Below are 27,701 nucleotides of genomic sequence, written 5' to 3'. Positions count from 1 at the left end.
GGGCCGAGTCGCTGGGAGGGAGGGGTGGGGCCTGGGGAAGGGGAGGAGTTAGGGCGGGGCGGGCGGCACCAAGAGAAGGGAGGCTGCGAGGCGTCCGGGACCCGCAGGGTGGTGGGTAGTGAGTCACCTGGAGGGCGGGGGACGCTGCGGAGTTGGGGCGACGGAGGCGGGGTCCCGAGTCACCTCGACCGGTGAGGGGTGGGGAGGGGCCTCGGAGTGGGGCGGACTTAGGTTAGGGCTCTGCGGAGCAACCACCTGAGGTTGGGGGAGGGCGCCAGCCCGAGTCCTGGGCCGAAGGTGGGACTGCGGCTGTTACGGAGCGTTACCGAAGGGGCGGAGTCTTGAGCGGGTCGAGCGGACGCCCCCCCTCCCACCAGCACCTGGCCTCGCGGCCGGAACCTGAGGTCGGGGACCAAGATGAGCGGGGTCCGCACACGACCTCGAGCCCCTCCCGGACCCGACACCCTGATCGGAACGGACGCGCACAGTCGTCCGGGACTGTCAGCTTGGGTGGTCTCAGGTCTAAAAACGCGGGCTGCGCTAGAGGCCACCTAGGGACGGAGTCGAGCACAGACGTTCCCCAGCTGCCACCCCGGCCGGCCCGGGTCGAGCTCCTCCTGCCCTACGTTACCTGTCTCAGGTGTGCGCCGCGGGGCTGTCCTTGCGCTGGGAGGCGGAGCCGGGAGGAGCGTGCCCTTCCTCTTCCTGGCTGGGCATCTGCGGCTGGAGGGGCGCCGGAGCGGGCCGGGCTGGGGTCACAAGTGAGTACGGGCATGGGCCAGGCCGCCAAACCTGTCCCGGAGTCGCGGCCTCCTCCTTCCCGTCCAGAAAAGTTTTGCTAGAGCGGGTCAGTGGTGAGAGAGAGGACGCGCCCGGGGCTTTGCGCGTGGCGCATCCGTGGACGCTGGATCGACCGCGAACTGTCACAAGTTCGGGGCGACATCGCCTCGGGCCCCCCCAACCACAGCGCCTTGATTCGGGTCTCATCCCAGGTGTTCCGATTCACAGAATAGTTCTTCCTAAAGTTTTAATTTTAATTATTGCAGTTTTTATTTCTAAGTACCTAATGTGTGAAAGGCCTCGGATTAGAGTCTTTTTCATTCCAGTTTGTGTGGTGGTTTGGTTTTGGCGTGTGCTTGAGTCATGGAGGCAGAAAGGTGGGGTGACGTGCGTGGTGGGGGTCCCCGAAGGGAAGCGAGGCCCTGCCCTGAGCCAAACAGTCTGAGGCCTGAGAGCAGAAGAGCCGGCGCGGACCCCTTACGAGGTGGTGGCTCTCCCTTGTTGGAACAGGTAGAAACTGCGCCCCTGGTACCTGACGATGAGAAAATGAGGTTCATCCTATTGGGTGGAGACTTGCCATTCCCACCCCATTTCAACCAGTATTTCAGGGTCACCACTGCTGCTGCCAAGGTTGGAAAGAAGGACACAGGTGATAACTCGGGACCCTGCTCCCATTGGAGGGGCCCCGGAGTTGTCCTAGCAAGCTGTTTATCGGGATGTTAGTCAGGAAGTGCCCCGTGGGACTCCCTAGAGATGCCAGGCCCCTGCGTGCAGGCCTGCTCTGGGGCTGCTTGAGCAGTGGCCGGGTGGGAGGTCACAGTAACAGAATGAGTGAGAGCTTCGCCCTGCTCATCATGTTTCAGGAGGGTTCACTGTTTGGGTTACTAATGTCCTACTTAAACAAAACTGTAGAATGTGCAAATACTATTCCTAATCTTTTGTGACATTAAAAAAAAACAATTTGAGAGATCTTTGCTAATCAAGGTCAATTTGATGCTTTTATCCCATTTAGGAAATCACCGTTCTCAGGAGATTTCTCGCTCTTTAAAAATAAGAGGGGGGTGGGGTGTTTCCAAAGGAAAGGAAGTTGATGCAGGTCAAAGGGAATGAGGACAGTGTCCCCAGCTGGTTCGTGGTGGTCACAGAAGTCCCCCCACACCTTGTCTTACTGGCATCACCACACTGGGCTTTTTGTTTTCCTGGGAAGATCCATTTTCACGCCAGCTGATCTGACAGCAGAAACATGTACCCCTGCTCCCAGCCAGGGTCCTGTGAGCTTCGGTGCAGGGGAAAGGTTTCCTTTCACCGGAAGCTCTGTTTCTTGTCACTCCCGGCTCTCCGTCCCTGTCTGCACCTGGGGATGGGAAAAGCAGCCCTGGTCACAGGAACGTTTGCGTTCAAACTATGAGTTTTGTTTAAAGTTTGAGGTAGGAGTGTGGATTAGGAAAGTTAATGATCTGACTAGAGAGACCGGTTTTGATTTCTAGAACAGACAACTTGTCTCTTCAATCAAAGGAAGTAGTTAATCCAAGGCTCAAAGATAAGAATTGGTTTCACAAACAATGGCCCTAGTTACCAGGCAGTCGGGTTTGTGGCTGATGTTCTAGTAAAAGTTCTGAGCTAAAGACAACTTTTAAAAGCCATTTTAAAGATTACATAGATGAAGTTTCTTTTGTTTTGGCCAGGCTTTAACTCATTCTAAATATTTCTTTATACCATTTTAGTTCTTTTGATTTTAATTGGGATTTTATCAATTTAGGTAACTTCCATTTCATATGAATTTTAAGGTTTAATAATTTGATTAGCATCTAATTAACGGAAATTCAGAAAGCCAAATTCTAAACTTCTAGCCTTTACCTAGAGGTGCCCTTCTCATGACAGACCACGGTGAGAAAAATAATGATGCCTGTCGATGGGAGAAGGTCTGGGAGCCTTCACTCCAGACCCTTGGTGGGAGGTCGATTGGGGACCATCAGTTACTCCAAGTAGGGTTCTAATGTCCCCCTTTGCCCCCAGGGCCTCAGCCTGAGCTCACTGTCTGTGATCAATGTGCGAATCATTTCCACATCCTAAACCCATTCCCAGCTTTGGAGGTCTCCAAAGTAAGAGTTTTTCTCCCTACTATTTTATAAACTTCTCTTAATTAAAACAAATAACCTTAGTATGAAAATTTCCAAATATTTTAATTACTTTTTCAAGAAAACTTCACTTCTACGTTTCTTAGCTTGAGGTTTGGCAGCTCTCCTCCTGCCAGGAGGAGACTTGCGTGTTTATAGAGAATTTGCTTTGGAATTCAGGACACTTAGGACTTTTGTGATTGTTTGGGCGCCTAGTACGATTTAGAGTTTTAGGGGCTTCTTCAGTTGTGACCGCTGTCTTCACAACCTCAGCCACGTCCGATCAAGCATGCCCTGTGCTGTGGGTGGTAGGGGCAGCGGGCAACCCCTGACTGGGCGCTGAGAGCAGGGGCGGCAGCTCGGACCTACGTTGATAGTTGTGAGCTCTGACAGAAAGTCACCGTATGTAACTAGGACCAGGCAGTATGGTTTTATCTCAAATTTAATAGAATCTGTACTATCCAAACAAGTTAGCCAGGTTCTTCCGTGGTTCAGCTGACCACAGTGGTGTGCTAGCCGTGACCAGTCTTGCCAACGCCCATCCGCGGCGACACTGGCCGGTCGGTGCCGAGGCAGGGCTCTGCTCCGGCTGCTGGTCAAGCTCTGAGGCCCTCAGGTTCCCCGGCTGCACCCGAGTCCCCAGGGGTTCGCAGCAGAGGCCAGGCCGTCCCTGAGGCAGGGTGTTCGCAACAGCAGCCCTTGGCTGCAGAAGCTGCCTGTTTGGTGTGTAATTCTGCTTGGGCATGGAGGTCACAGAGGACGTCTGGGGGGGGGGGGGCGGTGAGATTCATGTACTGTGTACTGTACTTTAGTTGTGCATGACAGAAACTCTGGTCCCAATTGCGGTTACAGAAAAGGCTGTCGCTGGCCCACGGGATGGAACGGTTCAGAGCTGCTGTGGCTTCAGCCGGGCCAGCAGAGCCCAGGTTTCCTCTCTCCGGCTCTTGCCCGTAGCTCCTCCGCGTGGCCTTTTCCTCGGCCTCCCCCTTGGGGTGACGACATCTTGCAGCAAGTGCCTGGAAAACGGTCGTCCAGGCAGCGCCCCCACCAGCCCTTGGCCAGGTGTTTGCTGACCATGGACCAGCTGTGGCTACCAAGTCCCAGTGGCCCAGGAGGAACGCTCGGGTCACCTGTTCCACTTGAGGGGCAGTGTCATGGAGAGGGACAGACTGGTGCTGACTCTGAAAGAAAAGGCAGATGCTCAGCGGAAGGAACAGGTCTCACCGGTCACTAACTCAGTCCAACAGGAAGTGCTGAGCATCTGGGAGCAGAACAGGCACCTGGGGGCACAGAGATTAGTAAAGTCTTCCAGCCTGTTGGGATTGTAGTTCAGGGGCAGGAAAGGGGATCATACAAAGGAAGTGGGAGGAAAAGACAGATGCACAGGTAAGAGTCTCAAAACACAAAGCCCGAGTGCCAGAAATACAGAAACTGGACTGCGAGCCCCCGTCTGTATTGGGGTGTGGGCCTCGCTCCCTTCCTGGGGGCGGTCACATTCCGGGCGAGGCTGAGGAGAGACTCCGGTCTGCTCACCGCCCACTCATCTGCTTTCAGTCTGCAGGCGTCGCTGACCCTGAGGGCACTGCCAGCCCTCGCCGTGGTCAGGAGGCCTGACCTTGCGGCCCACGCAGCACAGCAGAGTTCCCTGTGAGCACCGCTGAGGCCGCCCTGGGCCTTGCAGCTGCAGGGACTCGGGGGGAGCCGCCCTCATCCCGTCCGCTGGGCTGCCTGAGAGCTCCTGGAGCACTGCTCGCTGGTGTCCTTGGTCGGGTATTTGGGTCACGAGCATGTGTTTCTGGACATAGTCTTTCCTATAAGCCAGACTTCAGTCTCACTGGGGTCGTTCAATCTGGACCTCAGGAACCAAAAGTGCTGCTGAGCCACCTGTACGACCACCAGTCCTCCAGGTGACACCGGCACCAAGAAGAAATGGAGACAACACAGGTGACTGCCCCGTTCACACTGATTTTATTAATGCAGGTTCAGTCCAGATCCACACTGACCTAACAGTGCTGATCACTCAGAAACAACCAGTAACAGCATCACAGGAGAGAGTCGAGGGACACCAACCCGAGTCCCAGAGTCTCAGTCTGTGGGTCCAGAAGACAGCGTGCTGGGCAAGGGGGCCTTCAGTGTCTTATGAGGCAGCGTCTCCCCAGTCAGGTCAGCAGCGGCATGAATGACATTCTCGGTCCGACCGGGCCGGGCCTCCGGCCGCACCAGACCTCCGGCAGCACTGCTGTCCGGGGATCAGCACCGCGTGCGTGGGGCGGCCCCTTGGTGCGTGGTGGTCTGCGGTCTTGGTGGTGGCTCTGAAGTCCACCTCCGTTCTACCCACGTTCTCAGCACCTGAGCTGGGAAATCCTGTGGCTCAGGGCCAAGAGCCCCAGCGTTGGATCAGTAGGCGTGGCCTCCCTGCAGGCGCGTCTGTGTGCCGTATCTTGGGTGTGCTGCCCTGGCAGGCCTTTGGCTGGGCGCCTGGCGTGACTTAGGCAGCTGCCTTCTTGAACCAAAGTGCCCAGTGCCGTGGCTGACCGTGGTTCAGCCGTCTTGGTTGACACCGAGTGACGCCATCTTGCGTGACAGGCTTTATCTCTTTTTGGTTGGCCCCACTCTGCACGGTTTCTGTTGTCTTGTGCCCCCTTTCCGGGGAGGGCCTGGAAGGGACTCTCTCAGGGCAGGACAGTAGCTAGCGTCCGCAGCTTGCTTCCCTCCAGCCCTCCTTTCTCTCAAGGTCCGGGAAGTGCCACGGACGGAGGGGCAGGGGCGCTCTGCTGCCAGCGAGCTCTCTGGGGGATCCATCGGTTTCCTCCGTAAATGGACCTTTCCTAGTTCCCACGGGGGGTTGACCTTTAATTCCCAAAGCCACACAAATACTCTACCCATTTAACAAATATTTGTTGGCCAGTGACTGTGGGCCTTTATGGCTTGTGCTGGTGACACCACGGTTAACAGGTAGTCCGTGTGCTCACGTGCTAGCGAAGTGAGAGAGAAGCAGCCGCCCCAGTCAGCCCCCGGTGCAGCGGGCGTTCCCACGGGCGGGTCCTGCCTGCGGGAGAGACTGGGGAGCAGGTGGGCGGCACCCGTCACGCTTGCATGTGTTTCATGGGAGACGCTCACCTGATACTTGGGCTGAGCAGGTCACTGATGTTGGGGGTCTGGAATTTAGAGGATGGTTAAAGAGTAGATGGAACTTGGAGAATCATCAGGCGTGCATGGTACTTGTAGCCACAGGCCTGCGGCTGCAGAGACGAGAGAGCCCTGGGGAGGACAGTGACCCTGAGGGAGGCTGGCCGGTCAGAGTGCGCTTCCCTCTGTGGAGGCAGCTCAGGTCCCTGAGAGCACCCTCAGGTGGCGTCTTAAACATAACGTGGCTGCCGTGTCCTCCCTGGCCATGTCACCAGACGTGGGGCAGGTCTGCCCCTGCTCCTCGGGGCACTGAGTGTTGTGTGGGGGCTGAAGTGCAGAGACTGCCTGGCTGCCCCAGAAGAGTGTTCCTGAGTCAGCAGGAGGCCAGGCCACCGTTTGGGACCCTGAATGCCACCCGAACGCCCAGCAGTGGAGGTGGCCCTGCCAAGGTTTCAGTTCTGGGAGGGGCTGTGTCACATGGTCTCATGTGGAAGCAGCATTTAAAACACATCTTGAGGAATATTTCAAGGGGTCAGAAGTTGGCAGTATTTTTCCTTAAAGGGGTAGTAGGACATGTATTGGGCCTGAACCTCTCTGCGTTGTTTTAATGAAAATTGAAACATCATTAAATAGTTTTTAAGATTTTGTTTATTTATTTTTAGAGATTGGGAAGGGGAAGGAGAAAGAGAGGGAGAGAAGCATCAGTATGTGGTTGCCTCTCACATGGCCCCCACTAGGGGGGACCTGGCCTGCAACCCAGGCATGTGCCCTGACTGGGAATCGAACCAGTGACCCTTTGGTTCTCATCCTGTGCTCAATCCACAGAGCCACACCAGCCGGGGTGAGATTTATTTTTTAACACAAGTCTGCTGATGAGGGGACTAATCTTTATGGGAGGACATTTTGCAGCTCTTGGTTCAAAGTGTTGTCATCAAAATAGGTCACAAAAGTCCAGCTGTTACTGCTGATCTAGGATGCAATTTTACCTATTTCACCTTTAAAAACGTGTTCTCCCACAAAGTATTATCTGTTTAATTCTTCAACCACCAGACACATGGAAATGGTTCTTCCCTCCCAGGCCCATGGTGGCTGGGCTGGGCTGCAGGTTGCCCAACCTGCCGCTCAGCGCCCAGGGCGCCCTCCCCGTGCTCAGGGTGAGCAGCAGGCCCGCCCCTTCACAGTGGTGCCCCATCAAAGTGGGCGGCAAATGCCTCGGTTTCCTCATAAGTTTTTAACGCACGGGGGTGGGCAGAGGCAGGTTCACAGTTGTCTGTGTAGAAAACAATGCAGGGTAGACTGTTCACACGCACGCAGCTGTGAGTAAACATGCTTTTGCACACCCCATGTGTGTGCACATGAGCACTCTTGTGTGACTTTCATCATGAAGGTGGTGTTTTTCATGAAATGCTATAGATCAGTCAATGAATTGTCTTGTAAATATACTTAAAAGCACTGGGGTCTTACTTCACATCCTAGACCAACATCAGGTAGAGGCGGCTCAAATATTTCGTGTAAAAGAAAAGCTCTGGAAGGAAATGTGGAATGGCAGCTGTATAGCTCCTTAATGAGGACCTTTGGCCACCATAGCAGAGGGAAAGATGATTAGAACAGCCAGGAGAGATGGTGCCGAATCATGGTGAGGTAACTAAGATAGTACGCGAAAAGGGTGTGACGCCAGGAAAATCGGCTGAGAACGTGGCCAGAAAATGTGCAAAACAGGAAAAGTGAACAAAAGGGGAGAAGCCCCTTGGACTCGGGTGAACTTGGACTCGGGGGCCGTCCTTCCGGTGCCTGAGTTGCTGCACAGCCACAGGGGCGGTGGGACCCCCTGGCTGTGTGTGCCCAGTGGCCTGCACTTGGTCTGCCTTAGGAAGCTGTTCGGTAATGTAATCAAAACCTTTAAAAAAGTTTGTATGTCCAACTCTTAAGTTTCCATCTCAGGATAATTACCATCCAACAGCGGATGGTAAAAGCTAGAAAGGGAGACAGTCTTGTTCAGCAAGAGAAATCGATCAAACTACCGAAATGGCAGCAGCGGAATTGGCTGTTTGTAGCCGGAATGCTTCTCCTCCTTCAATATGTGTCTGTTTATGCTTTCTTCTTTTTTTACAGTGTGCTTATGCCATAATTTCTGATCACTTAAAATTATAGAAAGATTATCATACTTTGGCCTTTTACACTATTGATTTGATGAGTAATTTTCCAATAATTCCTGGGTCTTTTATGATTTGATTTTTGGCATTTTAAAATGTTGATAAATTTAGAGTTTATCTTTATGTAACGTGAATCCGTGGATGAATCTTTATTGTTTTTTCTTTTTCCCAAAAGACCACCATTACCGTACAGTAGAGCTTCATCACAGTGATCCAAGGTGCTGTCCTTATCATGAAATCATCGTGTACAGTGTGTTTGGTTGGTTTCTGGGTTTTCTACTTTGTCACGTCGGTTTTTCGGTTTACATTTGTACCCGCAGTCATCGGGGCTTCATAACAGAGCTCGTCCCCTCGTTGTTCTACTTCAACGTATTTTTCCTCCTTTTTCTTAGTTGCTTATTTTTTCATATGAACTTGAGAATTTATGACTTTCTTTAGGTAAAACTCTTGTTAAGACTTAGAAGATGAATTTTATATCATTAAGACAGAAAGTAGAAAGATCATCATAAGAAAATTCAAAAGGGGCAAACAGAAGATGAACATTTGTAACTCACCTTGTAGAAAAAGCGTTAGCTCCTGTAATACACAGATTAGTAAGAAACGGAGCAATGCCCGTGCACAGGGAGGGAGGCTGAAGAAGCTGCGACCGGGTTGGCAAGACCGTCAGCCTAACTCGCCAGAGAAGACGGTGAAAGCCCACTGAGGGCTCCGGTGAAGGGAAGCGAAGCGCTCTGGAGTGGCCGTCCTGGAAACAGCGGGAAACCGGGCACAGCATGAGGGCGCGCCTGTTGTGTGGTGGGGCGGCAGGCGGGTGGGCCCCAGGACAGGGTCCTTGGTGGGTGGAAGAGATGGCGTGAGTTTGGGGAGGGTGTGTGCAAAGCAGATTTGGAGAACAGAGGGCGTTAAAGAGACAAGAGGTGAATCTGCGTAGGGACAACCTGCCAGGTTCCCAACTTCTAGCAACCAGCCACTTTTACCAGCAATGGGAGAGAACAGGAAAATACAATCCGTAGCTGGGAGACAAATCAGTGAGAAGCAAACCCAGGAAGAACAGGGATAATGCAATTATCAGACGAGGACATAAGAGCACTTTGTACAATATGCTCAGGGATTTAAAGAACATTATAAACATAATCAGCAAAATGGGGGAATGAAAATCGACCAAGGGAACTTTCAGAGCCAGAGCCACAGTCTGTACAGTGAGGCGTTGGCTCGATGGGCTGAGCAGCAGGTTTTACACTAAGTCTCCTGGTGTCTCTGGACCCACGTGGCTACCATGGAGGGACACTGGCTGTCACTGGGGGAGGGAGGGGCTTTGTTCTCTGGGGTCACACTATCTCAGGCTTGGGAAGGACCAGGAGCTTTTTCAGAATAACCAGTCACCTTCCCAAGCTTTCCGGGGCTTCTGATGAGTCCACCCCGGGCCAGCAGATCCCTTGACAGGCCTGTATGGTTGCCCTTCTGGCTCACCTCCGCCTTCACTGGCTTGTCCGTCCCCATGTTTGCCCCTTCCCCGGGCATGTGGGGACGCACCTGAGGCTCCCCGGGGAGAGTATGAAGCTGTAGCTTCCTGGGAAACAAGCAGGCTCATGTTCCTAACGACCCCAAGCAGACATCATTACGCTCAGTGATGTCTAGTTCGCTCCGCTTCCCTCCCTTGTTAATAACTAGCTGCCTGTGCTCACACCCTGTCCTGTGTCAGGGAAGGACCCGCCCCCTGGTGCTCCTGAGCCGGAAGGGCCCTGTGAGCCTGGTCAGGAGCTTATGGTCCTCAGTGAAGGGGCCACCTTCTGCCACCCTGAAGCTACCCTTTTGGGATATTGATTTTAAGCTATTTATTAAGAAACAAGAGACCCGGAGAGAACTTTGACCCCCACTCTCTTGCCCAAGAGGTTAGAGAAACATGCTTCCGGAAGGAGGATGCAGCCTTAGCCCGACTTCACTGAAGTGCGGTCAACAAGCGGGCTTCTGGCAGGGGCCCGTCAGTGGGCCGCCCTGTGTCCCACACTGTTTCGGGGTTGCCCAGGGTTTTCCTGCTGTGTGTGTGTGTGTACATGTGTGTGCACATGCGTGTGCACACGCTCCCTCGACCACCTGTGAATCGCCCATCCTCACTTCTGAGACGTGATCCCCACCCCTACCCCGCACTCCGTCCTCCGAAATGTGTTGCCCCAGTGTCTCCGGGACTTTCGCGGAGTGTTCACGCCACGTGGTCCCCACACACACGTGTTTCACTTGGACTTCCTCCTGTTACTGTCCCTCCTCGTTTGGTCGTCAGCCCAGCCAGAAGAAGTCACACGAGCAATGTCTGTGCTACACAAAGTGCTACACAGACGAATGCTGCCTGTGGCTCGGAGAAGTCCCTCAGTCCCTGAGTGTCCCCGAATTTTACCAATAAGGAAAATCCACAGAGACAGGTCACACGTTTTTGGCAAAAGTAGCCAACTATATTAAATATTATGTTACCTATTATAGTCGGTTGTAAAATGCATCTTTTTAAAATTCTTAATATTTTAATGTTTTTATGAGTACTGAGGTGAGTTCAGAATTTCAGGGAGAACCTACATAATTGGGAGATTGGAGAGACCCTTTAGAATCCCATGATTTTATGATTTCTGAGATGTTTAAGGGCTCCCTAGCCTCCGGGTGGATTTGATTTACTAGGAATATAGAGGCGAAACAATGAATAATTGAGTATTTCCAGTTCATTCTCTGTGTGTGGTCAGGCGTGATTTGTTAATACTTAATTGTGTGTGGGAAAAAGTGAAATTACAGTAAATTTCTAACTTCTGCTTAGTAGATTTTTTGCATTAAAATATTTTTTTAATGTTTTAGTGAATAACCCTATACCTTCCAACTTGAAATCAGAAGCAAAAAAGGCTGCTAAAATTCTAAGAGAATTCACAGAAATAACTTCCAGAAACGGACCTGATAAGATCATTCCTGGTAGGTAACTAAGATGTGCCCTGTTCATTTCTAAACTGTTTTGTGTTCGGACTTGGGTTTTGCCTTCCTCGACTTCAAGCTGTTGACCCCAGTCCTCCGACCACCTGCTTCCCTTGGCGGGGCAGCCGCCCGGCCCGCTCCCCCCCCTGCCCCACCGCCCAGCTGCCCCAGCAGCCTGTGCCCTCCACCTGGGCCTTGACCTGCACTCACCTGTCCTTGTCCCCCATTTCTGAGAACGTTACAAGCTCCCCTTGCAAACCCACTAGCTAATCTCGGAAACAAATTTTATTTTTGCGTTTTCTCTTTCTAGCTGTTTACAGTTCAGAGTGATTTAGGAGGTCATTAATAATTCTCTAAACATCTGCACATCAGTATGCCTGGGCTGTAAAAATAACTCCCCCAAATCTGCTGATTCAGACCCTCCCCCGAACCGGGGTGGCCGGGGTGCAGATTTTTAATACCTTCCTTGTGTGAGTCTTACGCAGTCAGGCCTGTGCCCAAGTCCTGGTCCCAGGTGAGCCGCCAGCATTTACTTCTGAAGCGTGTTGCATGGAACGTGCACCGCCCCGGAGGAGGCGCACTGGGACCAGGCCGGGCAGGCGGTGTGGCGGAGGAATCCCTCCCCGTGAGCGCAGGGCCCGCCTCTGCTCCTGCGGTAACCGAGCTCAGCTTCTCAAGCTATTTAACAGAACTTTAAATGTCCAAACATTTTAAAATTTGTTGTTTTCATGATGTTAATAATAGTAATTATGGTTTGGATTCGGCCACCGTAAGAAAACAGGGCTTCGAAAACCCTGCCACTCCCAGTGCGGTGGGGGGGCCTTCCTGGAAGTGCAGGTCCTCGGGGTGCTCCGAGCTGCGGGTGGGTGGGCTGTGCCCGCATGTCACTCGCTCTCCAGGGACTTGTGTGCGCACGCAGGTGTGAGAGCACTCCTTCGGGACTTGAAAGCTCAACTAGAAAGACTGAATTTTTGGTAACACTAATCCAAAGCATGAAATATGTTCATCGTAAAACACATGCTTTGGCTGTGTCTGTGTTTCTAAATAGCAGCGGTACTAACTACAAAAGCTCAAAGTGACCCTGGCTGTTGGATGCCCAGGGAGGTTGCCAACCCGGGGTGGTCAGGATGAACCTACCTGACGTAGAGTATAGCTCTCAACCTTGTCACAACGTACTTACAACATTTTCAAGTGCGAAACTAAGCTGCACTTTGCTAGACTACCGCCTAAGAAGCCAGCTATAATCACGAACCACTCCACAGACGTTCTGCATAGAAAGTTCTTCATGCTCTCTGATCAAGTATCTCGGAGAGTATGCATTAATGCATTAATTTAAATCTGGAAGTGATGTGCATAACTATATCAGAAATTTAGCGTTTTTCTAGGGACATCTTCAAGACCTTTTTTATGTATTTGTATACAGTCTCTGGTTTGACATCCTTGACATAATATTTAGCTGAAGTGATGTTAAATTATGTTAAAAATAAAATCGAGGTTCTAAAATGATTTCCAGTGTTTAGTTTTTCATTGTTGTCTGAAATACGTCGTAGTATTATGTAAATAAATCCATAGAATAGTGAGGCTCTTTAGAGCTCATTCAGGGAATGTATGTACTTCCCTGAAATGTGAATAAACCAGTATTTTATAAATTGAATTCTATTTCCAGTGCACTCAAATACTATAACAGATCGTCTTATAAAGTTAAAAATGTCTTAAAGTGGCAAAACCACTTAATTTTCTGTTTCTGAGTCTGGATTTTCATATTCATAAAAGGTGAACTGCATAACTTCAAGGTCAAAGTTGTGCCAGGTCATTTTAAACTTTCTCCTTAATACACAGAAGTCGCCATTTCTTTGAAAATACTGACTTGTTATTTAAATTACCAATTGTGTTCCAAATTAATCGAAGCCTCCAAATGATTTGTCCTGCCACTGGGCCTCAGAGAAACCGCACCCAGACGCTTCTCCTTTGCTCTGCAGTTGTGGAGCCTCTGAGCACATGTCGGGGTTGAGTCTGCAAAAGCGACACGAAAGTCCAGGCCAGAGTCGCCGCAGCCCTGCAAAGAGTTTCATTCTAGCCTCTGAGGCGCCACTGAGCTTCGTGTGAGAGCCAGGAACCGGCCCGGCACACGTGTGTGTGTGTGTGTGTGTGTGTGTGTGTGTGTGTGTGTGTGTAATCTGCTTACCCCTGCTTACCTGTCCCTGTCTTTGACCCTGGCAGCCCACGTGATTGCCAAAGCCAAGGGCCTGGCGGTCCTGTCGGTGATCAAAGCGGGGTTCCTGGTGACCGCCCGAGGAGGCAGCGGGATCGTGCTGGCGCGTCTTCCCGATGGAAGTGAGTGGCGCTTCTTCGGGTGGGAGGCGGGGACTCCTTACCCCCCTTCGCGGGTTTCCATTCACACACACTCCACGGGGAGAGTGACCGGCTGCCCACGCCCCAAACGGTGGTCCCCAGGGCCCCTCTCTCTGCTCCTCTGAGGCGCCAGACGGGACCCGGGGGGACCTGGCTTTGTCCAGCCACGGAGCAGATACTCAACATGGCAAAATGTGCACTCTGCTGGTAGATATGAGTTCTTGTTGCTCAACGTCATGGTGCCACAGTTTTCTTCTGTTTGGTGTAGTTTTAGGAGGAAGCGGGAGCCATCGGGACACTTCCCCAGGCTCCTGCAGGAGCCGCACTAACAGACTTCCCCAGAGCAGAATCACGTGGGGACTGATCTGGTTTTGTTCCACTTTCTGCCATGAAATGTAATATTTGATTTTTCAGAGATGAAATCAAAGTATCTTTGCCTTGAATCCAAAGAACCAGCATTTATAGTAATATTTATGCTTGTTTTTCTAAAGATTTTATTTCTTTATTTTAGAGACGGGAAGGGAGGGAGAAAGAGAGGGAAAGAAACATCGATGTGTGGTTGTCTCTCACACGCACCCTACTGGGGACCTGGTGTGTAACCCAGGCATGTGCCCTGACTGGGAATCAACCCAGTGACCCTTTGGTTCCCAGGCCTGTGCTCAATCCACTGAGCCACAGCAGCCAGGGCTGTAGTAATATTAAAATGTGTGTAGGTGTGCCCGGACCAGCTGAAATGCTTTTATACCAGTTTAACGCGTGCCGTTTACTCGCATAAGTGAACATGTCCTTGTGTAAAGACTACTTTTCATCAGACACCCTGTGGGACATTCGCTGACGAGAGCCACATCCAGGTGTCTCTGGGGCCCAGCCTTGGACCCGCAACACCAGGCTCATGGCTCCCCAGGAGGTGTCCCCAGAGGAGCGAGAGTCTCTCCAAAGCTGGGGCAGCTCCGCTCGCAGGGCTCGGTCCCCAGCTGTGACACCAAAATGACAGGATCATCTCAAGCTCTGCCCAAGTCTGTATGGGCGGACTTCCCGGCTGCACGACCAGAGTGGGGGCACGTCCAGGGGGCTTCCCCACCGGGCAAGCCCAGGCCTGTGAAAAGGCCTCGGCCCTGGACAGGGCCGCCCCGCACAGGTGCAGGAGCCCTCAGTCCCTGGGGTTGATCCCAGAGCCCCCCGGGGGCCTTCCTGCTGGGGTAAATACCCATGTCTCTCCTCTGTCTTGCCCAGTAGCCCCTGCTCTGGGTCATTTGAAAGCTGCCCAAAGGAGGCACAGAAAATTCCTGGGTCCCTGCCGGGTGGGACAGGGACAATTCCTAACCCAGGAAGTGGGAAATCACTTTGGTGGTGTCACAGACACTACCTTTTGTGATCAAAACTCCTCTCAACCGAGCAGGTCAGTTCTGGACACACCCGAACAACACTCCCCGTCTTGTACACATGCAGCGAGGACAGCAGATTTGGAAGCTAATAAGCAGTGAAAGAAATTGCTTTATCTGGACAATTCCGCCCTCCCCCAACCAAATTAATGTTTGTTTCTAGGCTTGTTCTACCTGTTTGTAGATCAGAACGAATATAAGCAGCAGTCCCGGAATGTTCTATGTCATGGCAAATGAAGGGCACTTAGTTTCCAGTTGTAAGGAAATTCATTTTACTGGAAATTCAACCTGACTTTACAGCCCATTTCCTGCGCTTCTCCTGGGGACAAGGCCGTCAGAACAGCTTTGCCCTCGGAAACTCGGAACAGGGACACCGTGGCAGTGCGTTACCCCTGCAAGCGGCTATGTAAACTCTTCCAAGCCTTTGCTCTCATGTCTGTAATAAAAATCTAAGTGAAGACTAGAATTACTGCTCAATTATCTTGTAAAACAACATGAAATACTGATTGCTGAAATTATCAAATGCTATCTATTTTTAGTTGGTGACAATCCAATAGCTTGGTATTAGGCATCTGTGCTGTGGAAGATTAGACAACATGGGTTTGTGAGTCTACCTTTCACGTTTTTTAAATTAAAAATTATATATAAAGAACAATATAAAGAACATTTAGAAACATAGAGGAAAATGTGAGATTTTCGTTATTTTGAAAAGAGGCACACTCACCTCGTGTTAGCATCTTCCCTCCGACACCCACGCGATGGTTTAACGGAACAGTAACGTGTTTGTCTCCCCTAGAGTGGTCCGCACCCTCGGCCATCGGGATCGCGGGGCTCGGCGGGGGATTCGAGGTCGGAATCGAGGTGAGCGGCAGGTGCTACGCACACCATCTTCTTTTTTCCAGAAGCAACCGAAACTGAACGGGTGCAAGTGAGAGGTTTCCTCCCGTTCTCTTACCACCTGTGGAAATGGTCCCCTTGACTCCCCCCACTCTACCTAAAACTGCCACCGTTGCCATTTTTCTTCCTTTTCTCTCACTTAGAGTGGAATGTGTTTCCATCTTTAGCGCATCCGTAGAACAGGCAGGCTCAAACCTGCCGTTCGCTCGGCAGTCCACGGCTCACCCTTCTCCTCGGTGGGCTCAGTCAGGGCACCGGGGGGAGCGGCCTGATGCTGCATCGGCATCTGTGGCGAAATCCCGTTTGTTATGTTTAATACTCAAGTTCCTTCAGATTCAGCAGAGGGACAACTCAGCTGCTGAGCGCTGAGGCTCCTTCTGGGACGGACCAGGAACGGCACGTGGTCCTTTGCCGAGCTCCCAGGGAGGGGTGGGTCTTTCCTCTGCTGCTTCATCGCTCGTGTGATGTCCCGACACCCTCAGACCGCTTTCTTCCCGGTTCCAGTCCTTTCTTCCTGGGCAGCCTGGGAGATGCTTTCTCCACCCCACCTGCCTTGCAGGTTCCTGTGCCTCATACTTGTTGCTTTTCCCTCGGGAATGAGGTGAGGGGGGCAGGCCCCCGGCAATGGCAACCTTATGTCTCCCTGGCGTTCTGAGCCTCCGCGATGTAAACTGAAGTGCGCCGTGCCGTGTACTGGTGCTGGCCCGCGGCCCTGCCGGGACGCCAGTGGGGAGGGCTCGCTGGGCACTGGGACATCGGGCCTGGCGGACCCCGCCCCTGCCTGCGTTCTTTGGCTTTAGGGGCTGTTGAGTGGCAGGGAGTCTTTTCTGTGTTTCCCACCCACCCCTGTTTGACCTGTTCTGAGTCTGTGACGGTTCACGTAACCCCACTGACCCTCTGTCACCAACTGCCGTAGGCAGCTGTGGAGGGGACAACAGCAGGGGGTGCAGGAAACCCCAGCGAGTCACAGCAGAGTCAGAGGGGTTGTGGTCCGTCCTTATCAGAGGAAATATTGGTTACATACGTCCTCACGTCAAAGTAAAAGTGTGACTCTCACAGTCTTTCTCTGTCTGCACTGAAAGGCTTGCTGCGGTGTACATAGTAGATGTGAGTTTTAATCTGCACGTATTTTAAATAATGTTTAAACATGATTATGTTCAGATAAATGGGTTTCTGCATTTTAGGTCTCCGATCTGGTTATCATTTTGAACTACGGCCGAGCAGTAGAAGCTTTTGCGAAAGGTGGCAACCTGACCCTTGGAGGGAACTTCACTGTGGCAGTGGGGCCCCTGGGAAGGTGAGTTCCGGAAGGTGCATTTGACCAGTGGGGTGTGGAAGCATTTTTAAAACTATGTATTGTTTAAAAATCAACGTATTGTTGTGTGTTAGGAGGAAACTTGAGTCCAAATGAATCAACTCGTGGGAGGTTTGAGGTTGCTTACCAATAAGAAGTTTACAGAACACAGCCAGGGTGTTAAAATGAGAAGCTTTGCACACACAACAAGAAACAATGTTCTGAAATGCAAGCCGTGGTATCTACTGGAATTGAATTCAGAATGTACATCAAGCTTTGAAGGAGCCAGAGCAAGATAAATTTAGTTACCTGGTAACGGGCCGCATTGATCAGGAGAGAAAAGGCTTTTTTCCAAACTAAATTATGAAAAATTGAAATGGAAGTGCTTTACTGGGTGATGTTTCAAACACAGTGGGTTGCCCTTCTCTGGATGAAGCACTACTCGCGATCCTTGAGGAATTTAGAAATATTTTAGACCCAGGCTGTTCGTAGAAGTCACACAGTAAAATCCAAGTCCCGTAAAGTACTCGGGGTGCGGCAGGTCCACAGGCTCGCACCCCGGAGGTGTGGCTCCCTGTTTAAGGAAAGGACGACTTGGGGGAGACCCAAGCTCCCTGCGCCTCCTCTTCCACGTGGCCCCGCTCCCCGTCCCGAGTCTGTGCTCCTGCACCCGCCCTTCCCCACCCCACCCCACCTCACACTCAGGAGGTGAGGCCCGCTGCAGTCTTTCGGGTCTGAAGTCAGCGCTCTCCCCGGAGGGGTCTTCAGGGGCAGAGCCTCTCACAAAGCCTGTTTTGCAGGAATTTAGAAGGAAACGTGGCCTTAAGAAGCTCTGCCGCCGTCTTCACGTATTGCAAGTCCAGAGGGCTCTTTGCCGGCATAAGTTTAGAAGGCAGCTACTTGATTGAAAGGAAAGAAACCAATCGAAAGTAAGTGCAAGCCAAATAATTCTCACTGATTTAAGAATTAGTTATGAGGAAATAATACCTCATAAGTGTACATGGTAGTTCTCTTGCATTTGCAGAGTACCTTGTATATTCTTTCCTTAAATCAGCATGTGACTCTGAGTGTATATTTCATTGAAAAATTCAGTGCAAAATTATATGTTCCTATAGAAAGTTTAAAAAACACAAAAAGTTAAACGGGGGGGGGGGAGACTTTTACCCCTTAAAGATGATTCACATTCCACATTGCTGCCTGCCAACATTTTCTAAGCATCATTGTCTTTTGTTTTGCCAGATGTCACTGTATCATAAGATTCCATCCGAAACCCTATTTTCCCACTTAACGTTATAAGCACCATAAATGTAAGGTAATGGCTACATAATATTCTACCGGTCAGATGTATCATATTAGACATATTTCTCAAGCATCTTGAGGCACATGCCAGTCACAACTTGTGGTTCCATCAGAATGTTTCTCACCGTGAGAGGTTTCCTGCTATTACGCTCTTTCTTCCACAAAGCAGACACCACTTTTGACTTAAAAAAACCACAACATTTGGATGTAATCTAACAGGCCAAGAGGAACGTCCACTTTAAACGGGCATCTGGCTGATTTCCCCAAAGCGGCTCTTTCAGGCTTCCTCTAAAATGTGTCTGATCGCCCAGAAAAAGGCAGAAATCTGACACACACGGGGCTTCTTCCGGAGCCTGGCAGGGGTCCCTCCAGCCGTGAGCCTGTCGGAGCCGACAGGCCGGTTCACAGCAGACAGACCCCCGCGCCCCCGTGACAGAGAAGCGCCAGTCCATGCAGGACTCAGCGGCACATTGTAACACGGAATGTAAACTAGAAAACAGGAGGAATGGGGGGGGGGGGGGGAATAGGTGTGTGAAACTAACTCTTCATCGTAGAAAGTCAAGGGGGACGTTTTTATTTCTGGTTTTATAAATTTGAGAACTGGAAGTTAAGAATGTGTTTAGGAAGTTCTGATTTTAGCCCTTGGAAGACTTCCCAAAGGTCACCTGAATTCTGGAGACACTAAAACAAACATGCTTAATCAGTCACAGGGACTCCACACATGGAAGGCAAGCCTCACAGAATTTCAAGGCAAATATACACTTAAAGGAATTACGGAGGCATCTGTGTTGGCGTAAAGCCTCAGGTTAGGGTTACCGAGAAAGTTCAAAAATAAAACCTATGAAAATGGATGTGCTTGTGGGCGGGTTTGCAAAAGTGTGGATGTATTTGTGCAGTGGAACCGCGGTTCTCAAACTTAATTTGTTCCAGAAACGGCTCAGGAAGCAGCTTGTTCAAAAACCGAATCTGCTTGTCTGTCACCTGAGAGACACTCCCGGGCCAGCACGAAGGGGTTGTTGGGGACAGTGGAGACCCGAAGGGTTGTCGGGCAGCAGACATATTTTTTCTGTGAACTTGGCTGACAACCAAATTGTTCAAGAGCGAAGACGCTCTAGCACTGAGGTTTGACTGTGTGTGTGTGTGCACGTGAGCTTGGTGTGTGTGTCTGTGTGCACGTTCTATTTTTTGTGCATCAGTCTGTTTCTGATGGCTGCCTCTAGGGATGAGCTTGGAGGGTGAATTCCGGGGTTGAACCTGGGTTGTGGCTTGTAGTTTGTGTTTGAAAAGTAGTTTACAAATGAATACACACAGGAGGGTTTAACTGCAGAAACGATCTATGTCTGCAAAAAAATGTGCTTAATTTGATTTGTCTTCTTAGGTTTTATTGTCAAGATATTCGAGCTTATGACATCTTGTTTGGAGATACCCCGCGGCCTGCTCAAGCGGACGACCTTTATGAAATTCTGGATTCCTTCACTGAAAAGTATGAGAATGAAGAGCAGCGAATCAACGCGAGGAAAGCGGCCCGGGAGCAGAGGCGGGCTTCGGTACCATGGCTCTGCTTCTGTAGCCACAGGGCACTTGTCGGTTGGACCAGTCTGTCCTTAGGAACAGCTCCCTCACGACCGCTGGCCTCCCTCATAGTCACTGATGCAAAGGTCTTGTGAGACCGTCCCATGGGCTTGGCAGATTTCCAGGGGAAACGCAGTTCGTGTTCCTTGACTGCCTTGCTCGGGGGGTAGAACTCTGTCACACCCGTCACCGACACGAACCTTAGCTGCTGGTCTGGGGCCTGGAAGTGCGGGGTCCCCAGTCCCCCAACACGCATCCAGCTGCTTGTCCCCTCGCACAGAGTTTGAATTGTCACTGCCAGCCACCACGTTCCTGTACCTGCAGACGTTGTCAGAGGTACCTGGACGAGGTGTGCTTCCTGTGACGAGGACACACCCCCGCCACCACCCCTACGCTGTCATCCAGCCCAACCGAGTGTGGCCCAGAGCCATGCACGTGAGTGAGGCAGCTTCACTAGTAGGTGCTGAGGTAGAAGCTGCCACGTGTAGTCATGAGGAAAAAATGCCTATTTGCTCCAAGAACAGGGTTTTTAATCTTTTTTTTAAAGATTTTATTTATTTATCTTTAGAGGGGAAGGGAAGGAGAGAGGGAGAGAAATATCAGTGCGTGGTTGCCTCTAGTGCCTCACCTGCTGGGAACTGGCCTGCAACCCAGGCGTGTGCCCTGACTGGGAATCGAACCGCGGTTGTTTGATTCGCAGGCCCCCGCTCAATCCACTGAGCTACACCAGCCAGGGCAGGGGTTTTAAATTATGTGTATTTTTTGTACCTCCAAGGCTAAAGAATTGCCTCCGAAACCATCGTCCAGAACTCCACAACCGGCGCAAGGCCAGCTGACCTCTGGCTCTCAGGGTAAATATTTTTGTTGCAATCCTAATGCAGTTATAATTAAACAAGTATTAAGTATTATTGCTAAGAAAAGGAGCTACATTGTTAAGCTTTACAGTCAACTAAAAGAGCTAATGGGTGTTAGAGAAAAACAAATGGTCAGCCTCTTCAAACACGTGAGACAAATTCTCGTTGCTGCTTGTTAGAACTTCTTGTGCGTTAGATGCTTCTCCAATTTACAGAGGTTGGTCTTTAAAGGTCTCATTTGCCGTTGTTTCCAAAGATCGTTACCCTACTGACGTGAACGGGAACAACATAAGCCTATTTTTCTCATGTACTCATAGGTGTGTAGTTCTGAATATGGGTTTTGCCACACATCTTGGGAGTCCAGGACTTTGTGGGATTGTACATTGACACCACTGCCGTTTGGGCTTCACTCCTCTTCCCACCACTCACTCATTTTTATGACCGTCCCTCTCAGGAGGCTGCTTTTCGTGCATCGAGGTCACCAGGGAGTGGCGGTTTATGGAAGTGGGTTAGGGTCCCCTGGACAAGCAGCCGTGCTCAGGAGGTACTGTGCCGGCCAGGAGGAGAGGCGCGCGTGTGCGGAAGTGGCCACGGTCCCTGGAAAGAAGTCTGGTGTCTGGGGAGAGCCTGGGAGTGAACCTGCCTCGGCAGGAGGCTTGTCCTGCATCCCCCTCTGCTCTGCTCCGCCTAAGTCCACCCTCCCAGCAGGGCAGACGGCATAGCCACTGGGGGCGGGGGCAGGGGGGGGCATGGATGACTTGACAGATGCAGCCTCCAGACCTCCAGCTGCCAGAGTCGTTCTTTCCTAAAGCTGGTGCAGCCGAGAATGGGACAGGCTCTTTGCCCTGCCTTCGGTCCTTTTCCAGTGGTTGCCCTTTTTTTCACTTGAGTAGGAAAAACGAACCCAAATCATCCTGAGTCACATGGTGCTACATGGTCCCCCGAAAAGTGAGAACAAGGGTCCAGTTCGAAGTGTGGATGCCAATAGAGTTGGTACATGGTTCTCATGAGCAGCAAATAGTTTTCTTAATCAGTTAGTTTCCCTTGTATAGTATTATCATTAAATATTATTGTATATTACATATTAATCACTGCTTATTATTTTAAAAACCACATAGTTATCACCAAAATGTTATAATAGTAATATAATATTTTATAAATAATACTTGATTATTGTTGTTTTGATGGTATATAACTGTGATTCTTTTTTTTACCTCTATCTCCAAAGGAACATAAAATAATTGTTATATTGATATAAAATACCTTCTTCTACCTCTATTTAAGTTTTTAAAAAACATTTAATTTATTTATTTTTAGAGAGGGGAAGGGAGGGAGAAAGAGAAGGAGAGAAACATCAATGTGTGGTTGCCTCTTTTGCGCCCTGTACTGGGGACCTGGCCCACAATCTAGCCATGTGCCCTGACTGGGAATGGAACCAGTGACCCTTTGGTTCCCAGGCCTGTGCTCAACCCACTGAGCCACACCAGCCAGGGCTCAATTTAGTTTTTATAAGAATCAGCTTTCTTAGCACTTATATCTTTTAAAAAAGAATTTAATGTTGAACCTCTCTGATGTTGAACTTATTTCTCATTGTAGAAATAAGAAATAGTCATTCTGTGAACATCAACTAATTTTAAAAGTCTCATTCATGTACTGATATGCATTTCAAATACAGTTTTACTTTTGTTTAGTAAGTTAACAAGTTTGTAATATGTTTAAGGTTTTGATGAATTGTGTACAAATGATTACAGTAATAACTTAATCTATAAGAAATTATTTAGTAGATTAAAATGAAGGAGAGAATCCTAGAAGCAGCAAGAGATAAGGGGACAGTCACCTACAAAGAAGTCCCCATCAGATTGTCAGCAGATTTCTCAAAAGAGACCTTACAGGCAAGAAGGGGCTGGAAAGAGGTATTCCAAGTCATGAAATCCAAAGACCTACAACCAAGATTGCTCTATCCAGCAAAACTTTCATTTAGAATGGAAGGACAGATAAGGTGCTTCTCAGATAAGATCAAATTCAAGGAGTTCATCATCACCAAGCCCTTATTATATGAAATGTTAAAGGGACTTATCTAAGAAAAAGAAGTTAAAGAAACATGAACAGTGAAAGGACAGCAAACTCACAGTTATTAACAACCACACCTAAAACAAAAGCAAACTAAAAGGACAGCTAGATCAGGAGTGGAAACATAGAAATGAAGATCTCAAGGAGGGTTAGCAACAGGGGAGTGGGAGGAGGAGAAGGGGGGAGAAGGTACAGAAAATAAGTAGCATAGACAGTAGATAGAAAATAGATGGGGGGGCAAGAATAGCATGGGAAATATAGAATCTAAAGGACTTGAGACACATGGTCATAAACTAAAGGGAGGGTAATGGTGGGGATGGGGGGGTAGGGTGGAGGGGAATGAAGGGGGGAATAGAACAACTGTAACAGCATAATCAATAAAAAAATTTTTAAAAAAAGAAATTATTTAGTAGAGTCTTGCGTTTACTTCAAATGAAATTTAGAAAATGAGTGTCTATACACATCTTTGTTGTAGAAACTGTTACACGGAAAATGTAATATTTGGAGCATTGGAGACTTGCTCCCGGCGTCTGTCATCAGTTTGGCTCAAATCGAGTCTCAGAAAATATGACATTAACATATTAACACGAAATCTTTGGGACAGATGGCATGAAACGTGATTTGAAGGTTAGCAATGAATATTGCATACTTTCTCACTATTAAAAAATGCTTGTTTATTTTCTTTAATGACTGATAGTGGATTTAAGATCACTAAGGTATTTAGAGTCTTTTATCCAAAAAATGATATATGATTATTTCATTTAAATAATTGATAATGGCCCTGGCTGGTGTGGCTCAGTGGGTTGAGCACAGGCCTGGGAACCAAAGGGTCACTGGTTCCATTCCCAGTCAGGGCACATGCCTGGGTTGCGGGCCAGGTCCTCAGTAGGGGGCGCAAGAGAGGCAATCACACATTGATGTTTCTCTCCTTCTTTTTCTCCCTGCCTTCCCCTCTCTAAAAATAAATACATAAAATCTTCAAAAATTTTTGATAATGACACATGCTAAAAAATACACCCTTTACAAAATCTAAGTTGTGTTAAAATTTTTAGGTGTTGATTAAGAAATATACAAGTGGATACATGCTATTTAAACATTGTTTTAGGAGTTAAGCAAGCATGGAAGTTCAAAGATCACCGGCTTGGGGGTTATAGGTTCAGGTGCTTTTGATCATTTCCATGCAAAGGTATCTGCGTTCGCCGTGGACGCCACTGCAGGGCACGTGGGTATCACGCGCAGCATCAGCCTTGCTTTTGGTGTATTTTCTGGGTTTTTCAGTCATTCCTTCTGGATGAAACCAGATAAAATAATGATATTTCTATCAATTATAGGACCGAAGATACCTGCTTAGCAAGGACAAGGTTTGGCATTCTTAGGTACTTTATAAACAATGAAAGCTCTAAGTGCTCCCTCTTGTTTTCTTTTTTCAGGTAACAGAAATGAATACAAGCTCTACCCCGAACTTCCCAGCTACCATGAGAGAATTGGTAAATAAAAACATCTATATCCTTCTCATCATCACGAACTACTCTGGCAGGTTGTGAAACACCTCTTTGATTTTCAGGCTATCCATATTATTTTAAGAAATACTTTATTTTGTTTTTAAGTGTTACATTTTTCTCCTCACCCTTGCTTGAATTTGAGGCTATACCAGTGATGCGGAAGCCGCAGCAGAGAGCAGCCCCGGAGCCCGTGGGCGCTGCGGTGCTGAGCCGGGCACAGGCCTTTGGGGGCGTGGCCGGGGCGGGGGCTTGGCCGGGGGCTTGGCCGGGGTGGGGGTGGCGGGCACCGGTCAGGGACCAGTAGCCGTCTGCTGACTGCGAAGTGCAGCTGCATCCTTACTGATTTTCTCCGGGTTCGAGCCCCATGCATATCTTTAGTATCTTTAAGGAAAGTCTTATTTTTCAAGTTCAAATATTTTTACTGTTATGGGGAACAGCTTCATAAAACTGTACTAGGATTTTCTACAATAAAAATAGCCCTTCAATCTGTCTTACTTTAATATTCTTTAGAAAATGTTCTCTGAAAGAATTCAGCAATCAGTTGGAGATGTGAGTGGGACCCGGATCCAGGGCAAAGGGTAAACAGTTGTTAAATAGCTGATTTATTTTCCCACATGTCAGTTGTCATGGCACCCAGAACCCCACACTCTGGATTAACTGGTGGAGAATCATGTAAAAAGAATATCAAGTTAACCAGGTGCCCATCTTTTTAATTAATCAAAATATTTCAGGAATGTCTCTTAAACCAAGCCCCCTGAACACAAGTCACGTGGTGGGTCACGGGTTCAGGCCCTCCTTGCTCACAGCCCCGGCTGCTCTGGCTGGGCCTTTACTCCCTGCCCTTTGCCCAGGTGACTCCTGAGAGTCCCAAGGTCCAGCGTGGAGTTGGCCCCCCTGCTCACCCCCCACCTGCCATGCCCGGTGGGGACGCTGCGGACTCAGGTGCAGAGAAAGCTCTGCAAGATCAAAAAGAACCTACTTAGCTCTTTGTGACGCTTTGGTCGGGGGCAGGTCCCCGGCAGGGACACTGAGGGGCAGGGGCCTAGTGGTGGGACATGGGGACCGAGGCTCTAGTGCCTAATAAATACTAGAAGTGTCTCTGAAAAGGCACTGAGGGAAAATGTTTGATGAAAAGAAACAGAATCTTAGCAGGGCACTGGAGGCAGAGACCGGACGTTGGGACCTTTTCTGCCCACGGTTGGCTGGTTGGCAGCTTTTGTGTTTATATTTGAAGGCAGCGCAAGTTCAGTTGTACAAACTGCAGGACCTGGGTTAATATTAATAGGGAGTTATTTTAGTCCTTTCTCCACAGATAAGGATTTTTGAAGGAAAAAGGGAAAACTTAAAATGCATTTTGAAATCAACGTTGCTCTGCGTTGCTGTGATTTGTGGAAAGTGGTGTAGAACGCTGGTGCACTCCTACCAGGACTTGGCCACGTCCTGGCTGGCGGCCCACGTGGAGAAGAGCCGCAGCCCCGGGCCCCAGGCCCAGGCTGACAACCCACTTGGGCGGAACGCCTCGCGCGTACTGGTCCAGTTGTTGTGAGGGTCGTGCGCAGGACGGGCCGCCCATTCAGTGTTTCATCGATGGGGTTTAATTAAAGTGTTGGCCATTTTTATTTCTTACTAACAGGCCAAGTTCAGTTGTTTTTATTTTAATACTACAGGATCAAATAAAGAACTGATTTTAGAATTTGCTTGTTTTCAGTGCATCTGTGCTTAGATGCAGTTAACAAGCCTGGAATTGCATGGTTCACATGCAGTTAACATGGAACGTAGGAATCAAATTCCGTGCCGCTGAGTGCATGGAAGTCTGTTTATATGTTCATGATGCTGCAGTTTACATTTAATGCCTTGTACTCATGTTAACCACTCAATTCTCAAAGTATTTTTCCTGATACAGTACATTAAATTCTACACATTGTGTTTAAGTTTTTGTTAAACATGTGAAGATCTGCCTCTTGATGTCATCATTTCAATGTCGTCTCTGTGTTGAGAGAAAGGACCAACAAGCACAGAAATGGAAGCGGCCGGGCAGCCTGGGGGCGGGGGTGCTGGCAAAGCAGCACAGTGCTCACGTCGGAGCCAGAACCCCGGCCCGGTGACCTCGGAGCAAACACAGTGTCCGTCAGTCCCCTGAGGCAGCTGCGAGTTACGGAGCCACCGAGACTCCATGTTAAAATAGGAAAAGTGCAAATAATAGTATCCCATAGGTCATTCACAAGTCTAACAGTAATAACCACGGATATTTGCTAAATGCATTGCTAAGTGCATAGTGGCACGCAGTTTGCCTGGTGTGCACTTAGTAGGTGTTATCACCAAACATTTGCTCCTTGCCAGGAAGAAAAGCACGCGTGGTGCTGTGCTGGAGGGTCTGCCGGGCACTGGACCCCCGGCCAGGCCTTCACGCTTCACCTTCACGTGCTCCCCATTCTTCCCGTGAAAGTGGGAATAACGTCAGCATTTCTTCCTGTTTCAGGCGATTCAAACCGGCCCATAGAAGTGACCGCTCTGTACTCTTTCCAAGGACAACAGCCGGGGGATCTGAGTTTTCAGGCTGGAGACAAAATCACAGTCACGTCGAAGTCAGAGTCGCACTTCGACTGGTGGGAGGGGAAGCTTCGAGGCCAGACCGGCATTTTTCCAGCCAACTATGTGACCATGAATTAAAGTTCGTTATTTTCTTCTCTGAGAATTACAAAAAGTAATTATTTCCACACTAACAGGATTTACTGTCCAGTTAAGCACTGTTTTCTGTAAGTTTAAAAATTTGACAAGAATAAGAAATAAAAGGCATCCAGGTTGGAAAGGATAAATGTTTTACTTTATGTAAAGGAACTTGTTTTTTCATCTGCAAATAAATGATTAACTTACACATCTTTAAATGCTTTGTACTAATTTTATCACATATGCTATTTAATAGTTAAGATCCTCAATTTATATGGTCACAGTCCTTTTGTGTTTATTTTCAAACATCACTAAACATTTGATTTGGCAATGTATATGGTAGCTGTTTATTTTAATTTAAGAATCTTGAGGGTAGAGGCATAAATACCAATACATTTGTTTCAATTTGCAAAAAAGAGAAAATCAGCTTCCATAGGGTAGCAGTAGTAATACTTAGAGCCGTAGGTGTTACCCAGAATATGAATCCTTAAAAATTATCTTTACACCTTTAAAGATTATGTATAGACATGTATAGTAGGAATGAACTATTTAAAAGATGTTCAGCTACTATGCACTTGAAAAAGATAATATCCACTAATTTTTTTCTTTATAAGGGTATGATGTTCATCTCCAGCAGTCGAATGCACTTACATTGACGTGGTTTATCTGTCCCTAAATAAAGGTGTT

The 27,701-nt window shown here is 49.1% G+C and overlaps 1 protein-coding gene across 3 annotated transcripts; it reads left to right on the top strand.

Moving 5' to 3' along the window:
• Positions 1–91: 91 nt before the first annotated feature.
• SH3YL1 (SH3 and SYLF domain containing 1) lies at positions 92–27,701 on the top strand. Of its 3 annotated transcripts, XM_037151763.2 has the most exons (11): positions 659–761; positions 2,797–2,882; positions 11,015–11,125; positions 13,346–13,459; positions 15,656–15,720; positions 16,941–17,053; positions 17,851–17,979; positions 19,728–19,896; positions 20,697–20,772; positions 24,276–24,332; positions 26,827–27,701. In XM_037151763.2, the coding sequence occupies exons 2-11, from the start codon at positions 2,828–2,830 to the stop codon at positions 27,015–27,017; spliced, it is 1,080 nt and encodes a 359-aa protein (XP_037007658.2). In that variant the 5' UTR covers positions 659–761; positions 2,797–2,827; the 3' UTR covers positions 27,018–27,701. The 3 variants fall into 3 exon arrangements, with proteins under 3 accessions (XP_053523024.1, XP_037007659.2, XP_037007658.2); XM_053667049.1 differs by lacking the exons at positions 659–761; positions 2,797–2,882 and adding an exon at positions 92–118; XM_037151764.2 differs by lacking the exon at positions 2,797–2,882 and having other exon boundaries at positions 652–761.

The sequence above is a fragment of the Artibeus jamaicensis genome, unplaced genomic scaffold (assembly GCF_021234435.1).
Source record: "Artibeus jamaicensis isolate MK-2021 breed Jamaican fruit bat unplaced genomic scaffold, CSHL_Jam_final contig_465, whole genome shotgun sequence".
NCBI classification, from domain to species: domain Eukaryota; kingdom Metazoa; phylum Chordata; class Mammalia; order Chiroptera; family Phyllostomidae; genus Artibeus; species Artibeus jamaicensis.
This window is presented reverse-complemented; position numbering and strand designations above follow the sequence as displayed.

Coding starts and splice junctions, on each gene's coding strand:
- SH3YL1 (XM_037151763.2), top strand. CDS start 2,828: ATGTGCGAATCATTTCCACATCCTAAACCCATTCCCAGCTTTGGAGGT. Junction 17,980..19,727: donor AGGAAAGAAACCAATCGAAA/GTAAGTGCAAGC, acceptor TTGTCTTCTTAG/GTTTTATTGTCAAGATATTC. Junction 19,897..20,696: donor GGGAGCAGAGGCGGGCTTCG/GTACCATGGCTC, acceptor TGTACCTCCAAG/GCTAAAGAATTGCCTCCGAA.